Source organism: Paramisgurnus dabryanus, chromosome 18, assembly GCF_030506205.2.
Source record: "Paramisgurnus dabryanus chromosome 18, PD_genome_1.1, whole genome shotgun sequence".
Taxonomy (NCBI): domain Eukaryota; kingdom Metazoa; phylum Chordata; class Actinopteri; order Cypriniformes; family Cobitidae; genus Paramisgurnus; species Paramisgurnus dabryanus.
Window position 1 is genome coordinate 31,551,839 of NC_133354.1, and position 19,480 is coordinate 31,571,318.

General features: G+C 38.8%; 1 protein-coding gene across 1 annotated transcript; it reads right to left on the reverse strand.

The window, feature by feature from the left end:
- Positions 1-316: 316 nt before the first annotated feature.
- slc22a5 (solute carrier family 22 member 5) lies at positions 317-6,935 on the reverse strand. The gene is made up of 11 exons (XM_065287883.1): positions 6,304-6,935; positions 5,966-6,069; positions 5,720-5,874; positions 5,392-5,563; positions 5,170-5,296; positions 4,985-5,079; positions 4,584-4,798; positions 2,512-2,694; positions 1,332-1,467; positions 1,173-1,240; positions 317-1,077 (listed from the first exon to the last, which is right to left on the reverse strand). Exons 1-11 carry the CDS (start codon positions 6,688-6,690, stop codon positions 1,058-1,060), a joined length of 1,662 nt encoding a protein of 553 aa, XP_065143955.1. The 5' UTR covers positions 6,691-6,935; the 3' UTR covers positions 317-1,057.
- Between the last annotated feature and the right edge of the window lie 12,545 nt (positions 6,936-19,480).

Here is a 19,480-nt window from a genome sequence, read left to right on the forward strand (position 1 = left end):
TGGCCAGCTGGTCTTAGCTGGTCCTGCCAGCCTGGTAAAGCTGGTGTTCAGCTGATTTTCCAACTGGACCATAAAAGAAAGTGGACAAAACTACTAAACCAGACTGTGAGAGACATATTAAGTATAATCACCTTGCACTTAATACACCAAATAATATAACCACAATAGTATAATTTCCATAACAGTTAAGCTGTTAATTTAATTAATTAATAAGTCATTTGCTCAGAAGAGATGCAATCATTTTAAGGATTCCCAGAAGCTATAAATCTGCATTTCTTTCTTATACAGGGGTCTGAAGATGCTGTAAGGTTCATTTTCAAATTATCTTTATTTGGGCCAAAAACAAAACGTTCAGGAAACAGGCAAGGGTCAGATTTAGATGAGATGAAACTGGAAGTCAAAAGATGAAGAGGGAAAGCATGCCTATTTAACTTAAAAAATTACAGAATGTTATGTAAAGTTGCCTTTAGACACAGCATGTGATAGTAATCCTAATCATCAAAATAATTTGCGGTACATAGCAACAAATATACTGTTTTGGTTTGTGTTTTTTTATTTACATTATAAGACATAATATATTGTAATTTTACATCAAAAATAGAAAAACTTCACTTAAATCTACAGTATAGCATAGAGTGAGAGAAAGCATTTAAGGTATTCAAAGGGTACTTACTTAGACTTAATTATACAATTTGTCTTTCAATATTTGTAAACGTACGCTTTGAAGTTATATGTTGGATTAAATATTTGATGCTTCTGTTTTTTCACATTCTTAAACATTTATGACTGATGATTTGACAATCATAAACACGGTCACAAGCATGGCATCTTTATTCTGCACATGACCAATAGAGGTCACATTACCCATTACAACAAGATAATACTTTCAGCAGGCAGAAAGTCAATGTCCTGTCATATCATGCGTAACCATATATGACCTCTGTATTGTGTTGTTACACTTGTACATAATTTAAGTGGCTTTGACAACAGTTGATGATGGTTATTTTGAGATGCAGAATACCATTCAGAAACCAACCTCAAATCCACACAAATTTCTTTAATAATGCTGCTCACACACTGGAAAAGAAAAACAATAATAAAATATAACAAAGCTCAAATATTTTTAAAATAAACTCTAATAAAGTCATTTACTTATAAAATTCGACTTTTACCTTGGTGAAGTGAATTTTTCCTCTTCCTTTGTCTCTCCTCCAGACTAAGGGTTTCTTTCTTAAGAAAACTGTAAAAATAAGATCATATTTAATCAACAGGTAAACTAAAGATAAAGAAGATTTAGACATGGAAGAAGACTAAAGAGATGTAAAACTTACTTTTTACATTTTTGCATTTCATCCAAAGTCTCAGGCAACACTTTTCCAAATGTCTCAGGCAAAAATATGTTTGATAATGATAAGACGATGGTGATACTTCCCATCAGTATGTAAGGGAGATATTTGTTGAATGTACCTTTAAAAGAGTTGAATAATATTCTACAATTGAAATCTCTCAACAGAAACAAATGCTTTGGTTAATAGATTTTTTTTAAATTATATTCATTTAAATATTTCATTACATTACATTAAATAGTTGAAACCCCTTGTTGGCTTAATCATTTATTTAAACAACAGCTGAACCAGTTTGTTTAAAGGAACAATATTTCATTTTCATTGTGGTTGTAGCCTGAAACAAGTTGTAGTCTTCATCTCCAAGACTCACAATTGACGAATGATGTTATGAATTAAAGTTTTATTACAGATTAGCTTCATAGATATTTTAGCAAAGTAATGTGCTAAATGCTTCAAATACTACTTTTGCATGCATTGTGTTACGCAGATTGATTGGCTTATGACATCAAATTAGCAGTGACCTCACCTTGCTGTTGTTGTTATCAAGGGGTAGGATTTGGCTAGGGACACTGGGGACATGGCCAATATCCACGGAACACTGAATTGTCCCTAATAATAATTTCGTTACCAGTAAATTTATGTCCACATCAATGTCAATCAAACTTGTTATCAAGCCAATCATTTGGGTTATTTTATAATGTAACAGTTATAAAACTTTATTGCATTTCGGGAACATGATTGTTGAGTTTAGTTCAATTGATTTACATCCAAAGATCAATCTGTACAGTGCAGTAGCGCATGAACTCACCTATGAAGGGATTAAAAGCGTAAACCGAGAATAAAGCAGACATGACACTATTGTGTCAGTCAGTGTTTTTCTACATGTTTAAATAAATAAATAAATAAATAAATATATATATATATATATATATATATATATATATATATATATATATATATATATATATATATATATATATATATATATATATATATTGTGCCTTTAAACAAACAGCTATAAAAAAAAATGTGTTAGTCGTTTGAATAAGTTGAAGAAATGTTTTTAGTGTCTTTTCTTGGCCTGCTAAGATGAAGAGACTGTTATATCACAAATGATTAATGAGTTAGTGTGAATTAGATGAGTGCCTCAAGAACATAAGCATACCTAAGAATATGACATAAGGTGCAGTAATGCTGCCGATCCGGGCCGCTGAAGAGCAGATGCCCATTCCCAGGTTTCTCAGGACAGTGGGATACAGTTCGGCTGTGTAGATGTACACCACTGTGAAAGACATTGTGAAGCCAAACTTGCCAGCCATCTCCAATGCCAGTGCCAAAGTATGAAGACCTGTAAAAGATTGTTATCATTATTGTGCTGGCAGCTGCCTGTTCTTTTTATTCAGAAATGTTTCATTGGCTTCTCTGTTTGAAATGTAAATGTACCCTGATGTCCTATTAGACGTACTGTACTTCTTACTATCCATCTAAGAAATGAAGTGGCTATGAAAAGTTTTTTCTCCCACCCCGCTTGAGTTATTTTTTCTTTTTATGTTATACAGCATTGAAAGGCATTAGATCTGAGCGGAGAACATAAAACCAAGGAAAGTTCATGGGGTACTGTGAGGGCCATAACTAAAGGGTTGAAAGGTAAAAATTATTTTAGAGGCCCAAAGGTGCAGAAAGGCCATATATTGATTTAATATTAATGCAAGGGACCTTTATGCTTTATAGTTAGAGGCCCCAAAATGTCCAGGTACAGCCCTGGATATTGTTCCCGATGGATTACAGTTAACTCAATAATTACTAAAAGGAAGTATGCTTCTATAGCATGACTAAAATGAGACTAAATCAGACTAAACGGCATGTTTGTTATAAGCCAAACACATGCTGGCAAAATCCCGCTGTGAGGTTTTCTCTTAAAGACTCTGGAAGGCTTGTGAAGTTGGAAAGAAAAATCAATAGAGCAAATAATAAGGAAAAGCCTAATGGACTCTGTAACCCTTCTTTAACATTGAAAAATATTTGATTTCCAGCCCCAATATGACCGAAGATCAAGATAAACTACAGAACACATCCAGTTAGTGACTTAAAACATCAGTGGCAATGTACTGTATTTGGAGTCCGGTTGAAAAATGGTGATTCTTTTGCAAAAGATAAATAAATAAAAATGGGGAAAATGTTATGTACATCTATAAAGACTGACACAGACTCAATGCTTTAAATGCTGTTAAATGTGTACTAAATACCTGAATGAGGTGAACACCTCCTGCAAAAAGTTAATGTGTCTTTAAAAGTGTAATGCAGTTCAAGCAAGTTTAAAAAAAACATAAAATGATTTTTTTTGGTTCAAAGAGCTTCAATACTTTCTATAGGCACTGTAGCGATTCTTCATTCAGTATATTACCCTAAACTGTGCATCATACTCTATATGCTCTGAAAACAACAGAAAGAGTTGGCATGAGCTCAGCAAAAACTTGAGATAATGCCAACTTGACCAAAGTCCTTTCTCCTTGCATTAATCCTAAGCCTTGACCTACAGTAAACTCAGATTTTACTTATTTTAACAGACGTTGCAAAAACAATCAGCTTGTTCACACCTTGTATTGGATCGGGACACATTGCTGTGACACCTGGTGTTTTAATCTCTTTTGTTTAGTTTCGACTGCTTCTGTCCTAATTACTTTGATGGGAGGGTCTATAGGGCGTTAACACACGAGAAGGAGAAATGACAGCTTTAAATTGATTGTCACTAATACTATGTTGGAGTACCGCTGCTTGTGTTGTTAGTAAACATGTTGCACACAAAAATAAAATAGGTGGAAAGCAGCCGCTTTAGTTTTATCAATGAAAGCCTAAATATGGCTCTGAACACTTTGGGTTCATCAGGACCAATGAAAACATTGTGCTCAGTACATTACATATTAGATCAATAGTGGAGAATAGACACTCTTTTGTGGCTTTTCGAACACATTCGACTACATAAGCGTCTACACCACAAAAGCAATCCTGTCAACTACTTCTGAATGTGGTCGAAAGGGTACGAGCTCAAAATGTTTTATACCCCGTTTACCCCTATATTTAGTATTGTGCACTTGTGATCCGATCGATCAAAGACCATATTCATAGCAGGTGTAAACATGACCAATGAGTAAATAAACTCCTAACACTTTTACAGTAAATTTTGCATCTAATACATTTACATGGTCCAAAACCTCTCTGTGAGATTTAGTTTCTTACTTTCAGGAATCATTTGGATCAAAAGCAGAAATCCTCCTCCGATACTGAGGAACGCAGAGAGGAGAGGCCGGCGCGGGCAGCTCTTCAGAAGAAAAGTGGAGACAATATAGGCAGGAACTTCAGTGAGAGCTGATAGAAAACAATTAAGGAACGGATCGCCAATAAGATTGGAGGTGTTCAAGGACAATCCGAAATATCCCATATTGATGGCCATCCTAGAAGAGAAAGAAAGATGTTTATATGAAATGGGATATCGTGCTGTAACTGATTCCAAATGATGAATGTAATCTAATCTAAAACATTGTCATGTAGGTCTAAATCAGGGGTTCATTAAAAGTGTGGGGATGCTGGCCTGCATGCGTGGCTCTGGAGAAACTAGTTGTTAATATATTTTTACTCACCACAACATTAAACACATGAGCGTTGTCTTGCGGATATTGCCGGACTTAAGAATATGAAGCACGCTGTAATTGCCACTCTGCGTCTCCTCTTTAACCTAGTAATGTCAAAAGAGAAACAGATTGCTTTTCCCAACAAAAAGTGTCAAACAAGGGGCCAGAGTGTGCAAAAGGTGCAAAGGTCAAACCTCAGACTCTTTGAAGATGACATCTGGAGCTTCAACGTTGTTTGTTTTTGCCGCTCGCTTCATTATGGCCTCAGATTCCATCACTCGGCCCTGAGCGAGAAGCCATCGGGGAGACTCTGGCACCAACCTGTGTGTTTATTGTTCATTACGACAAAAAATGGACGAAAACATAGCCTGACCAATACTGTAATGTCCACAACATCGGATTGTCCCGTGACTTACCACCACAGTGGAATGTAAACCAAAGTTAGCCCAGACAGAACCCTGAGCAGACATCGCCAGTCTCTGATGGCAAAGGCAATCCAGGGTAACACCATATAACCAATGCAGTAATGCAGAAAGACTCCCAGTGTAGTGAAGAGAACTCGCAAAGATTTACTTAACACTTCAGTTCCTGAAAGTTGTAAATGGCATATAGATGATATAGCTTTCATTCGAATAAAAGAATGTGATAAGATTATTACAGTATATTTTAGTTATTTTCTTAATGTAACTTGCAAATAATACTTTTTTTAATAAAATGCTAAGACTAAAGCTGAAAAATGCTTACCGAGCACAAATGCAGTGATGTAAAGGGATATTTGGAAAGCACCCACAAAAAAATACAAAATGCAAAAGATCAGCCATGTGTTAGAGAATGACTGAGCGAGTATCAACAAAGCCTCTGCTGCCAAAGAAATGAAAAGAACCTTCTTCCTGCCAAACCTAAACCATGAGACACAATATAAATATAAAGCAAACCAATAATCACCACACTGCCAGAAATCACATAAAGAACAGAAATTGTACACAATACCTGTCAGAAAGTTGACCAGAAACAAGAGACCCCAACAAATAGCCCATGTATAATGTTGATGAAGCAAAGGGAACTTTCCACTCATTGTCACATACCAAATCCCACTGTGTGAAAAAAATAAAATATAAAGGAACATGATCATAACATAATGTTACCTCTGCTAGTGTTCGTTAATTGATGAGACAATGTATGACAACATTTATGCATTGAGCAGACACTTTTATCCAAAACTGCAATTTACAGCAAAAACAACAACAGCAACAAATCGTCTTAGGGACAGAGAGAAACATTTTATTAGTAGCATGTTAATGATTGAATACTTGAGTTTATATCCTCACCTCTGAGACAATGGTCGAGTGATAGATGTCTGTGCTATAGGTCCATCCATCCACACATTTTTCTTGTTTAATATCTGTAAGATTAACATCCTGGGGTGAGTAACCCTGTGCCGACAGGTTTCTGACCGTCTCCAGGCTATATCTCTGACACTGACTTGGCTGTAGATTTCCATTCACTGTCTCCTTGGGAATACTAGCATTCATCCAAACTTCGCTTAGATTTCCCGCCACCACCAGACAACGATGCAACGGTGAAGCCCCAACAAAAACAATATAGAGACTATGAAACCCGGTGGAAATATAGATGGTATTCAGCAGAAAGAAAAGGATCATGAAAAATTGGCCCTTTTGCCCAAGAAAGGCAGTATCCTCGTCATAATTTCCCATTCTTCTTGAGATTATAGAATAATCAGCTGACCGTAAAAATCATAACACGTTGTTGAGTTCAGCCCTGGTTTTTAGGTCTTGGATCTGTGGAAACTGTTCTTCAGATTCACGGGGTAGCAGACATCATGAGGAGAGAGGTTCCTGTGCACATGAGAGAGAAAGAGGCAAGCATGTATTTGACTTGACTGAATCTTAAATATATTTTACATGACAACTACTGTAAGCCACTACAGAGATCCCGAATAATGAATAATGCTTGCACTCTGAATAGATTTAACTTCACAGCAGGCTAAACATTCAGAGACGGAGAAGCTTAGCACGGCCTCGCAAGAGATCAGAGACTTATTTTCCAGAGACTTACATTTTTACTGTTTTTTTACAAAGCAAACTATATGAACATTTTGTTTAGTAGAAACTAATAAAAACATACAAATCAGATGTTATATAGACATGAGATAAGTAAATGATTAAAGGAATATTTTGTTGTGATAATTTTTTTCTAAAAACCTTAGAACAAAAGTTTGCAAGACCGCAAGACGTCTACAGGATTACTTACTTCTTCTTCTTCTGGATTAAGGGTCTGCTGTAAAAGTTTCTCAAACCTTCCTCCTCTCTGTTATTTAACTCAGGAGCTGATCGTTCATTGACTTTAATCATTGCATTAATAGTTGACAAGATTTTCCTATGTGCTTTATTGTTTAGTTCACAAACAGAACAGCTATACTGTAGATGGGATTAGAAAACAGAAGACATCCAATCTTATCACAAGAACAATCAAGATAAACAATTTACCTACAAAACACAGGGATTTTGGAATGATGTGAATTATTAGTTAGTTACTTACTTTATTTATCCTGCTAGGGAAAGTGAATTTGCAGCATATTCACAATAGCTGTATGCAAGCATAATAAATAAATAAAACTAAAATTCCTAGATGAATGAACCCATATACGACCAGACCAGCTCATCAGTTGTCATCTATAAAAACAGAGGAATTTCAATTGATTTAATTGCTTCAGGTATAAAAGATGATGTAGTCTTGTTTTCCACACAGGGGGAGGCAGAATACTGTTGACCAGATGGCAAAAGGATGTTGTCATGTTATTTGCTGTATTAAGGCTCTATTTCTTAGTAAATATTTTCTATTCTATGTAATGCAGAATCCAACAGTTTACTTGCCATTATTACCACTTGCTTAATGATTTCTTCTGTACCCTGTAAAAAATGTTTGCAATTTGAACAATAAAAAAACTGCTATGGTAAAAACATGTTAATTGGCTTCAGTGTTAATTTCGTTGACGAAGACGATGACGAAAAATATTCGTCAACGAACCTTTTTTCACGGACGAAGACTAAATAAAAACTAAATAAAAGTCAGATATGATGACGAAGACTGTAACGAAATATAACTGACACTTTAGTCAACGAATAAAAATAAGACGAAAATGTTAGGGAGGGACGAATGGAGAAGAGATCCAATCAGAGCTACTCATTTTGTGGGGAAAGTTTTGTGGGATCCAATCAGAGCGAATCTTTGAGGGTAGGTTGATCTACACAGGCAGCAGGCAGTAGAGGCATTTTAAAAACCCGCGGCAAAGTTCGTTTTCACAACAGGTTGTTTACATTATATTTAGTTGTACAGTCTTCGTTACCCAGCTTTGGCTGATTTCAGTTGACTTCGCTCATTAGCAACACGCTAACGTGTTGCGGTGCACCCTGTCTGAAGACATGTCTCATTGACAACAAAAATGTCAGAGCTAGTGTCTAATCTGGTCACACTTCAAATATGACAAGACGACAGCCTGTAAAAATGACTCATCCAGAAATACATGCAAAGGTAAACATGTACGCTAAGGTTATTTTATAAGATAAACCACAGTGTTTTCGCTAATCTTGGAATAACATAGAAACAAATGGAATACACATCTGAACTGTATTGATTGTATTGGATTGTCTGAATTAATAGTGAGTATAAATATTCAGTGCCCTCAAATTGAATGAAATGTGTAACGTTACTATTATAGTATATGTTGTGGTTTTACATGACTGGACAAAGTGCGTGTGTAAGTGCGTGTGTGTGTCTCTGTCTGTGTGTCTGCGCGCGTGTGTATCTGTGTGTGCATGTCATTTAGGAAGAAGGCATATCTTTTTCAGGGACCATGTATATTTTTTAGGTAGAGCGGGCCTTATGCTTATTTTATGTGATATTATCTTTTGTGAAAAAGCCACGGTCAGTTTTTTTGACATTAAGAATAAAATAACATACGTGTTCTCTACCAACCATTAAATCTGTCTCTGTATTGCATATTCAAACCTTAATACCATTCCATAACAGACTAAAAAACTTAAGACTAGACTAAAACTAAAACTCTTATGATATTTCGTCGACTAAAACTAGACTAAGACTAAAAGATTTCAGATGACTAAAATAAGACTAAAACTAAATGGTGTGTTATTCAAAAGACTAAGACTAAAACTACATCAGAATTTGCTGCCAAAATTAACACTGATTGGCTTACTGTGAAAAACCTTGAAATGTATGGTTAAAGTCTCCCTGTAGTCAAGAATTGTATCATTTAAAATGCATCTGTGGGCATCATAATAGCATATATAAAAGTGTCACAGTAATTTCCTAATGCTTTAAAACATCTTGAATGTAACTCTACACACCCTTGCCTTTAGGGGTGTCACAATATATCGCGAGACTCTCAATTCTCAATGAAATATGGTGAAATTCTGCTACATCCAAAAGCAGAAGAAATACTGTTGCACAGGCAGCTCCAAGAACTGTATTAGCATGTTTATATCGCTGTTCTTCAACGGGTATTTTCATAATAATAAAGAATATTTATAATGATTATGTTTGACTTTTTCAAATGCATGTTATAAATGACTTACAGTGATTTTAGATTGATAAGGACTTTCAAATGATCAAATTGCCGTAGTACATGAAAGAGTACATGAAAGAGAGATTTGATATCGGACAGGTATTATTGTGTGTATTGTGAAATATCATCACACCCCTACTTGCCTCATTTAGTATATGTAGATCTATGAATATGATAATTAGTCACCACCTTTACTCAACCGCACAGCTCGGACCATAAAAATAAATATGTGATTAGTAGAATACAAATACAACATAACAATTCAGACAGTTAAAATGCTTACATCAGTTTATAGTCCAGCATTGGAGTCGTTGCAAGAGCCGGTGTCATCTCTCCATATGTGTCGGTTTATCTCACAAAGAAAGGATCCTAAATGGAGCTGGAATACTTGCTAATGTTTAGTTAGAGGATAGTTATTTAGAAGATATTTATAACTTAATGTAAAGTTACAGGATGTAATTAAGGGTATGACATCCCTGTCAACATTGGGATTTACAAATAAGGAAAAATTCCCGAATCCTAACAGCCCTCTCCCTGCAAAAAATGACTTTCTGATATTCAGTACAAATATTTAAAAAGTCTTAAATTAAGAAAATAAGTTTAGATTTTAGACAAAAATATAAAATGTATGTGAATTTGTGCTTAAAACAGGCAAAAAAAATTGGGGTAAGATTTTGTTTTAAATAAAACTACTTTTTTTCACTTAATTCAAGAAATATTTCTGCTTGTTTTAATTACAAATCCACTGATATTTTTCTAAAAATCAAGACAATACATCTTAATATAAGATATTTTTTAGATATTTGTACTGAAAACAAGACAAAAATACTAAGTAAGAAAGTCAATTTTGCAGTGTATATTTGTATCATTGTTTGTATGGCTCTCTCTTGCATCTGCAAGTGACTTATACACATAGGTTGCAGATGTTGCATTCCTTAACACCTTCTGAGTTGAGTAGTAAAGCACAAACTAGTGATGAGCGAGTCACTCGAAACTCGGAGCATTTAACACGATCCCTACAATGACTCGAGAACCATAAGTCCTAGTGACCATTAACCCGAGTCAGTTGAGTCCTCTCAGATTTTGCATTAAGAATGAGAAATTGTATAAAACACAAAGCTCTTCAAATGTTTACAACAGAATTACAACAAATAACTCTACATAAGCTGCCATAGGTTCAATAACTTGCAACAACAAGTTAATTTACATCTCCAAATGTCAACTGGGGGTACCGAGTGAGCAAAAAGCTGCTATTCCGGATCGTAATTTCCTGCAGCTCCGAGTCCGAGTACAAAGGGATGCGTGCGCGCGACAATGAGTTGGTCGGCGGCTCTGGGATTCACACAGAGAGTGACTCAACTCATAGAGCTTGAATCCTGGACTAGGAAAAATGAGCCTTGCTCGTGTTATTAACCCACTGACTCATGTAGGCTAATCTGTTGCAATATTTGACTGGCACAATGTTTTGGGTAGAAGCTGCAAATGTTTAAACATTTTAAATCCGAGGACTGCTGCAGCAGTGCTGCTGGAAAGATCCGCCACCGACGGACATACACAGCTCCTCTTGTTGACTGAGTCACTCAGAGTGACGCGAGTGGTTCACTTACAGGACCCGTGCAGGAGCGGGCATCTCTGTCTGGGACTCAATCACAAGATCATGTTCTTGCGTAGATGAGTGACTGTGTGGCTGCATTAACCGAAACCTATCGTGGATCTTTTAAGTCAATCTGAAACAGGACACGTTCCTCTCACATCCAAGTCAAAAAAGCCTGACATCTTCTAAACGTGGTGTTGATATATTTGTCATTATGAAATGAAACTAAACACACCGAACTTTTACAATTATGTTTTTGATAATGTTACCACGGACATGCATGTTTTTTATGAGTTCCCCAGCCGTTTTTTGCGAGCAGAGGAGTCGTAGACTCGTAGCTGCATGCGTGATCTGAGTTGCTTGGTTGGCATTAGTATGATTTAGCGATTGGAATTGGAAGTGACTCAAGTGACTCGAGTGACTCGCACAACCCGGATCATATTAGTGAGTGACTCAGAATAACCCGAATCCTTAAAAAGATCCGGGTTGACCATCACTAGCACAAACACAGTGTTTCCCTACACGCAAAGTTATAAAAATAAAATGCACACCCCTCGTCATCTCGGGATTGGGAAGCTTTTTTCTTCTTGTTTCATGGTTTCATTGGTCTTGCAAACTGGCAGTTATTCGACCGCTAATCAAAAAACCACACCTCGACCAAGGAGATAATTTTAGACAAATCTCAAATCTCTCTTTTCTTTCTAAAATGTTAGAAAAAGTAGTGGCAACCCAGCTATAAACATTCTTAGTAAATAATAATACGTATGAAAAATTTCAATCAGGATTCAGGCCCCACCATAGCACAGAGACCGCACTGCTTAGAGTCACAAATGACCTCCTATTTAAATCCGGTCGTGGTGAAATCCTATTCTTATTTTACTAGACCTTAGTGATGATGATGATGTCTCCTAGAGTCTAGGAGACATCATCAAGAAACACAACATACATTTTCACTGCTCTGCAGATGATACCCAGCTTTACATCTCCTCACATCCTAGCGAAACCCACCAGTTTTCTAAGCTAACTGACTGTATTAACGATATTAGTGACTAGATGGCAAATAACTTCCTTATGCTAAACTCCAATAAGACAGAGAAACGTGTTATTGAACCAAATCGCTCCAAACAAAATATGTCTGATTACAAGTTGTCCATAGATGTCTGCACTGTGGTGCTGTCTTCCACAGTCAAGAACCTAGGTTTGATGTTCGACAGCAATCTATCCTTCGATTGTCATATCTCCAATGTCTACCGCATAGCATTCTTCCATCTGAGAAATATCTCCAAAATACGCCATATGCTGTCTGCATCAGATGCAGAGAAGCTTATACACGCTTTTATGACCTCAAGAATAGATTATTGTAGCTTGTTACTCGGGGATGTCATGTCACACCCAGGGGCTGGCTATGGTTTGGCTAAAGCCACACCCCTTTTCAACTTCCACCTCGAGGAGGTCCCCAAAGCCAACCCAATGACCAGACAACAACGAGGATAAGTAAGTATAAAAACAATCTTTATTTATTTAAATATTTAAAAGAAACTTGGGGGAAATGGGGAAAGGGCAATTAAAACTAGAGTCTCTGGCTCTGCCCTCCAGGTGGGCTACGGCCAAGGCAATGACAGGAAAAGGGGGGGGGCGTAGAAGTCAGGCTCCTGACTGGTCCCTTTTATCCGTGGCGCCCTCCTTTTTCCTTCCTGGAGGCAGAATAAAAGCAAAATGAGTGTTGACGTATTTTTCCTGTCTGCGTACCTTTTCTCTCCACACGGGGGCTTTCCACACGTGCTTTTACTGTTCCCTGTCGTATCGTTCACTCTTCCTTTCTCTTGCTCCACAGGTGGCGGCTGGGGCACAAAGATACAGTTAGTTCGACTTGGGTTGCTCTCACCTCCTCGCTGGTTACAGCTAACGGTAAGTACAGGTTTCACACAGCTCGTTCTCTTGGTGTTCACTCTCTTTCTCTGTCTCCACAGGCAACGGCTGGGACACAAAGGCACAGTTAGTTCGACTTGGTTTGCTCGCACCTCTTCGCTGGTTACAGCTCACGGTAAGTACAGGTTTCACACAGTTCGTTCTCTTGGTGCTCACTCTCTTTCTCTTTCTCCACAGGCAATGGCTGGGACACAAAGGCACAGTTAATTCGACTTGGTTTGCTCTCACCTCTTCGCTGGTTACAGCTCACGGTAAGTACAGGTTTCACACAGTTCGTTCTCTTGGTGCTCATTCTCTTTCTCTTTCTCCACAGGCAACGGCTGGGACACAAAGGCACAGTTAGTTCGACTTGGTTTGCTCTCACCTCTTCGCTGGTTACAGCTCACGGTAAGTACAGGTTTCACACAGTTCGTTCTCTTGGTGCTCACTCTCTTTCTCTTTCTCCACAGGCAACAGCTGGGACACAAAGGCACAGTTATTTCGACTTGGTTTGCTCTCACCTCTTCACTGACTACAGCTCACGGTAAGTACAGGTTTCACACAGTTCGTTCTCTTGGTGCTCACTCTCTTTCTCCACAGGCAACGGCTGGGACACAAAGGCACAGTTAATTCGACTTGGTTTGCTCTCACCTCTTTGCTGGTTACAGCTCGCTGTAAGTACAGGTTTCACACAGCTCGTTCTCTTCTGGAATCCTCCTTGCGTTCCGTTTCGGTGCGGTGCATTCTCCGTCCCTGTAATCAACAGACTTAGAAAGGGGTCCAATATAATACCCAGGTGGCGGACTTACAACAACTGGTTCTCTCAATAGGTCTGATCGACAAGCAGTTTTCCAGGTAATGTCGGGGACAGACCCTAACGACGAGCTCGATGGTCACAGAGGGGTGGATACGTCGCACCGTCACACCAGGCCGAGCGCTGCCCTTCTCTGGTTGCCGCTAGGCGATCGTATACCGAGCAGGGGCGCCCCTTTGTAGAGACCACGGGACGGCGGAATTCCTACACCTCACTCTCTGCAACAGTAAGTATTATGTAGGTAAAAACATCAACAGCAGTGACCCTTAGTCGTACTCACATGTACACCAATCGTCCAGTTCTTCACCGCCGTTCTTTAGAAACACCCCAAACGTCTGGACGGGAGATCGTTCCGTGGCACCACTTCGTTACATAGGCCTGAAGCGTGTTCACAACATATATTAAGATATACTTCACTAGGACCGGCAACCTCTTCGTCTTCCTTTGACATAGTGTACGAAGGCGGGGGTTTGTCTGACAAGACACACAGCAATACACAGCAGTACACAGCACCACGTCAAAAGTGAAAGTTTCCACAACACAAAAACTCACCCACCACGCTCAAGTGTACACAAAGGACGCCCGTCTCCTTCCACTTTGCCCAGGTGATGGAAAATACGGCCTAGCTGATGGTCTTGTCGCTGTGCTTAGCTTCCGTCGAATATTCCCTCGGCTCACCCACCACGCTATCTTAGGGGTAGGGCCGCCCTCCTTCTCCTGGAGGTATCCACTGGAAAGACAGGTTAGTATACAAAGCGTCTTCACAAAATTTTATACTCACGAGTACTGTGAACTCGTTGTCTCACTGTCCTTTGCTTCTAGTCCACACAACAGGCAACATCAACCCTGCAAACAGGGCATCTCTTCCAGCGTTTTCACAATTCACTTGCAGGTTTGTACTCACATAAACTCCGTTCTTCTCCTTGTGTTGTGTCTTTATTTACGATATCATCCATTCGTCTTTCAACCTTTAAGGTTCACAATATCTCGGTGGAATATCGGGTGGAAACACTTCCGGGCGGAACCAAACTTCCTTAACTTTGGTTCCGCCCCTAAAGATCGTCACCTTGTGACAGTCACGCAAATCAGGTAAATACGTTTCAACTGGTTCAAAAATGCTGCCGCAAGAGTGCTCACTCGATCTCAGAAGTATGACCACATAAGCCCAATTTTGGCATCTTTACACTTGTAACACTCCGCAACTGTTATGGGTTACAAAGTGTACAAATATAATAAAGGGGAATATGCTCTCCTTTAAAACAGTAAAATAAGATAACAGAATTTAATGAAACAGACACCAATAACATTTAACTTGCCCAAGTGTATTACACAAAAGAAACAAATATATACAGTAACAAAACATATACAATATAAACAATGATGTCCGAGAAATGCCATGAATGTGTGTGTGTGTGAAAGTCTCAAGTTCAGTATATTTACACTCCATTGGTCATGTGATGCCAACACGGGAAGGTGGTGAAGTTCAGGCAAAGGGTTTATTTGCATTAACATACGAAATCTTGTTAAGTTTAATATGATTTAAATCAGTCCCGGCGCCATGGGCGGGTCTCCCTTCACCTGTTCAACAGCTCCATGTCCCACCAACCAGTCCTTGCTTGTTTACACCTTTTTTATCAATAGGCTACTGTTATTAATTAAAAGTTATTGTTTTGTATATATATATATAACTCCTGAATAAAAATAAAAATGTGTTTGGTCTGATTTAAAAAAATATATATTTTAAATTTATTTGATTGGTTTGTCGATAGTGAGCGCAGAAATGTTTGGTTGTTTGCTAAGCACGCCACCGCTTAACATTAAGACACAGTTGATTGTTGCTGTGAGACTGACACGTTAAGGTTCTGCTGTGATCTTAAACTATTTTCGCTGCTGAAATGTTTTAAAAGAAGAGATGTGATTTTTACTTAGAGTAGAAAGATTAATGCATGTATTAGATAGAATAAAGTCAAAGAAATACATCACACTCTGACGCATGATTTTCAGCTCGAAGAAGAAGAACAAATATAAGAAGATGTTAGGGGCATTCCCCAGAAAATGTAAGATCAAAGGATCAGAGGCCTGCCATGAGGCCTTGAACATGATCCTGGAGTTTGGCCTTGAGACTTTGACTATAAATTGATCCAACTGGGGGACTCTATTCAGATCTGGATGCCGCAGCCAGCATCTCCATTGTCTGAGAGCCTGAAATCTTGTGTGCTCTAGACTTAGCATTTTTTTTAGACTCTGTACTTTTGTTTCATTACTTTTTATCCAATTTGTGTATTTTTTATTTCTTTTGTTTTTTCTTTTTTATTCAATTTGGCAAAACTTGTAATCGCAAACAACCAAATTGTATTAATACATTTTATAACCACTGGAAGTCTTAGATTGTTACTTTACTTAAGGTAATGTGATTGGTATACTTAGGAATAAAGTTGCAGATTCGACTATCCTTGCCTAACCCTGAATAGAAAGAATAGGCAAAAGGTACAAATTTTCATACCATAAAACAACTCCTAGTCGAGTGTGCCTTAATTCGTAGAGGTGAAGGCATATTGCGCACCACATAAGCTATAGAAATAGCCTCTATAATCAATTTATTGATTGTTTGTTTAGAGGAAGGATGTTCTTTCTTAGAGAACCAAACACAGATCAAAGGTTGGTCGGATCCTCTGAGATGGAAGATCTATTAATGTAAACATCTAAAAGCCCCACAGGGCATAGAAGATGTAGCCTCTGTTGATCCGCAAACTTGTGAGAAAGAGGATGAAAAGCCTGAAAGACCAATGTTCTAGCCACATCGCTAGGAACCTTGGGAACATAACCCAGTCTCAGGTGATAAATACCCATAATTTTTCCGAAAGCGAACTCCAGGCATGAAAAGAAGCTGATAAGCTTAAAGGTGCCCACTCTCTTCAAAGAAGAATGCTAACCTCAGTGACAGATGTTTAACTGTGCATGAGTCAATGGGTTCGAAAAGGGCCATAAAGAGCCCTTTCAGAACTACTGTCAGGTCCCATGCCGGAACTCTGATTTGAGCAGGAGGCCTCATCCCCAATGTACCATGCAGAAAGGCGTGACGGCAGATATAGCCGCAGCATATACTCTGATAGTAAATGGATATAAAATGATGAAAAACTGGGCAAATTGGAACTAAATGTCACCAACTCTCCTCAGAGAAGTGATGGCTAATAAAAATGGTAAATTCAGTGATAGATATTTATCTGTGCACAAGTCAATGGGTTCGAAAGGGGCCATAAAGAGCCCTTTAGAAACTACTACCGATAGAGCCCTCAGGGATAGGAGTGTAAAAGCAGAGATAGCTGCAGCATGTACTCTGGTAGAAAATGGATGTAAACTGGATGAAAAACTGGTTTTGTAAAATTCCAGAACTGAAGCCACGGGGCAGTTTGGAACTAAATGTTTGTCACTACACCGAATTGTGAATAGTTTCCATTTTAAATAGCATTAATATCGTCTGGAGCGAACTCCAGGCGTGAAGAAGAAGCTAATAAGCTTGTAAGTCACCCATTCTTCTCAGAGAAGGGATGGCTAATAAAAAGGCTAACTTCATTGACAGATATTTATCTGTGCACGAGACAATGGGTTTGAAAGGGGCTATAAAGAGCCCTCTTGAAACTACTACTGATAGACCCCTCAGGGATGGGAGTATGAAAGCAGAGATAGACACAGCATATTCTCTGGTAGTAAATGGATATAAACCAGATGAAAAACCGGTTTTGTAAAAATTCCACAACTGAAGCCACTGGGCAGCTTGGATCTTAGATCTTTGTCACTACACAAACTAGTGAATAATCTCCATTTTAAACCATAATTGTTTTCTGGTAAAGAGGGCTGTAGAATTTAGTATGGTCTCTACAACCTCGGTTGAGAGACCCTGATTTACAAATTGGTCCCCTTCAGAGGCCAGACCCATAGTTTCCAAAGATCTGGGCCGGGAGTGAAATATCACGCCCCCTGCCTGAGTTAGAAGGCCCCTCCTGAGGGAAATCTGCCATTGCCGACCTGCTAGAAGATTGACTCTGGAAGAGATTGACTCCAGAAATGCTCACTGCCCTGAAGCGGAGGACCGGCAGGGCACAGCTGAGCTACTAAAATCACCAATTGAGACGTTTCTTTAGTAGCTTGGAGAGAAAGGTCTGCCGCTCTCCTGAGCTCATCTTATATTTCAGGATTCAGGTTCATTAATTTCCCCCAATAAATGTGCTTGATATGCGTGGAGAATGCCAATGGCCCTATCACAAATGGCACCCTTCATGTGGACTTTCGGTCTCGTGGCTTTATATTGCACATGCTCGCTTAGTCTACAAGTCCGTAGGGTGTCCCATCTGTCATTTTTACAATTCGAAGTGTGCTCATCAGCGCCCCCTTTGAACCCTTGACGCGGTATTCAGCAAAGCCCGCACTGCAGCAGGCTTCATGCACTTTACCGACCCAGAAGTCCACACTGATGGGCAATTTCTCTTCCTATTTCTGGCATGACGCTCGAATCTGTCCCAAAATACAACTTTGGTGCACCCTCTTGGACTCGTGTCAAGGGTATCTAGGGTCTGCACTACATGATGTCATCAAACTGTGGAGTCTGAGGAGGTCCACAAGTCCGGAGTGTGACATCTGGGACAGGGCCAATATTGTGAAGGCAAGCTCCAGCACTTATGACAATATAAGCTTGTTGATTTATTAATAATGTTGCTGTCTCAAGCAACAAATATACCGCAACATTACCTTCCATACAGGGCATTGGCCCTAGAACTAGAGTAATTCACAGCACTCCCGGTTCAGACGGAAGAAGCCGACGCACATGCCTTCGCTGCTTTGTACCCCCCAGCCTGACAGGCGGGTCTGTGACCAGCGCCCAATATGGCTGCAGGACCGGATGGCTGCTTGCCTGCGCTGGGCTATTTCCACCCCCCATTCCCCCCTAACATGTTGCAAAGTCGTGTGTTGTTCATGTTGTAAGGTGTACTGACTATGTGCTTATGCTGCTGAGGTGTTTTTTCCATGTCCCTGTACTACCTTTGAAGCATAGTCTGTTTTTTTTCCTCCCCTCCCATATAATGCTGTACTTCTTCCTCAAAGCTCTGTCGACCTGTTCTGTCTACTCTCTTGTCAGTTTATGTATTGTATTTTGTGATGTAGCATACAAAGCTCGGTAACGCTTTAGATTACAGCCCGGAAAGTACTGGGTAAGTACAACAAATTTACAGCGTATGTTTCTGTAATTATAGTTTACTTATGAAGTACGTACATGTAATTATTAGGGAACAATTTATAATATTTGGGGAATAAAGGGGTAACAACCAGGAAAAATACAAATAATATATGCAGTAAAGTACTGCGTAAGTACAGCGAATTTACAGCATACATTTCTGTAATTATAGTGTACTTATAAAGTACATACATGTCATTTTAAGGGAACAATTTATAATATTTTTGGAACAAAGGGGTAAAAAGTGCCACTTTAATTTACAGCCCACAGATGTTGTATTTACTCTTTAACTATGTGAAACAAGGGGGTAACAAGTGCCACTTTAATTTACAGCCCGCAGATGTTGTATTTACTCT

Excerpts from the sequence above, each read along its gene's own strand:
- slc22a5 (XM_065287883.1), bottom strand. The coding sequence starts at position 6,690 with ATGGGAAATTATGACGAGGATACTGCCTTTCTTGGGCAAAAGGGCCAA. Across the intron at positions 6,070-6,303 it reads ACTCGACCATTGTCTCAGAG|TGGGATTTGGTATGTGACAA; the intron begins GTGAGGATATAA and ends TTTTTCACACAG. Across the intron at positions 4,799-4,984 it reads CTCATGTGTTTAATGTTGTG|GATGGCCATCAATATGGGAT; the intron begins GTGAGTAAAAAT and ends TTTCTCTTCTAG.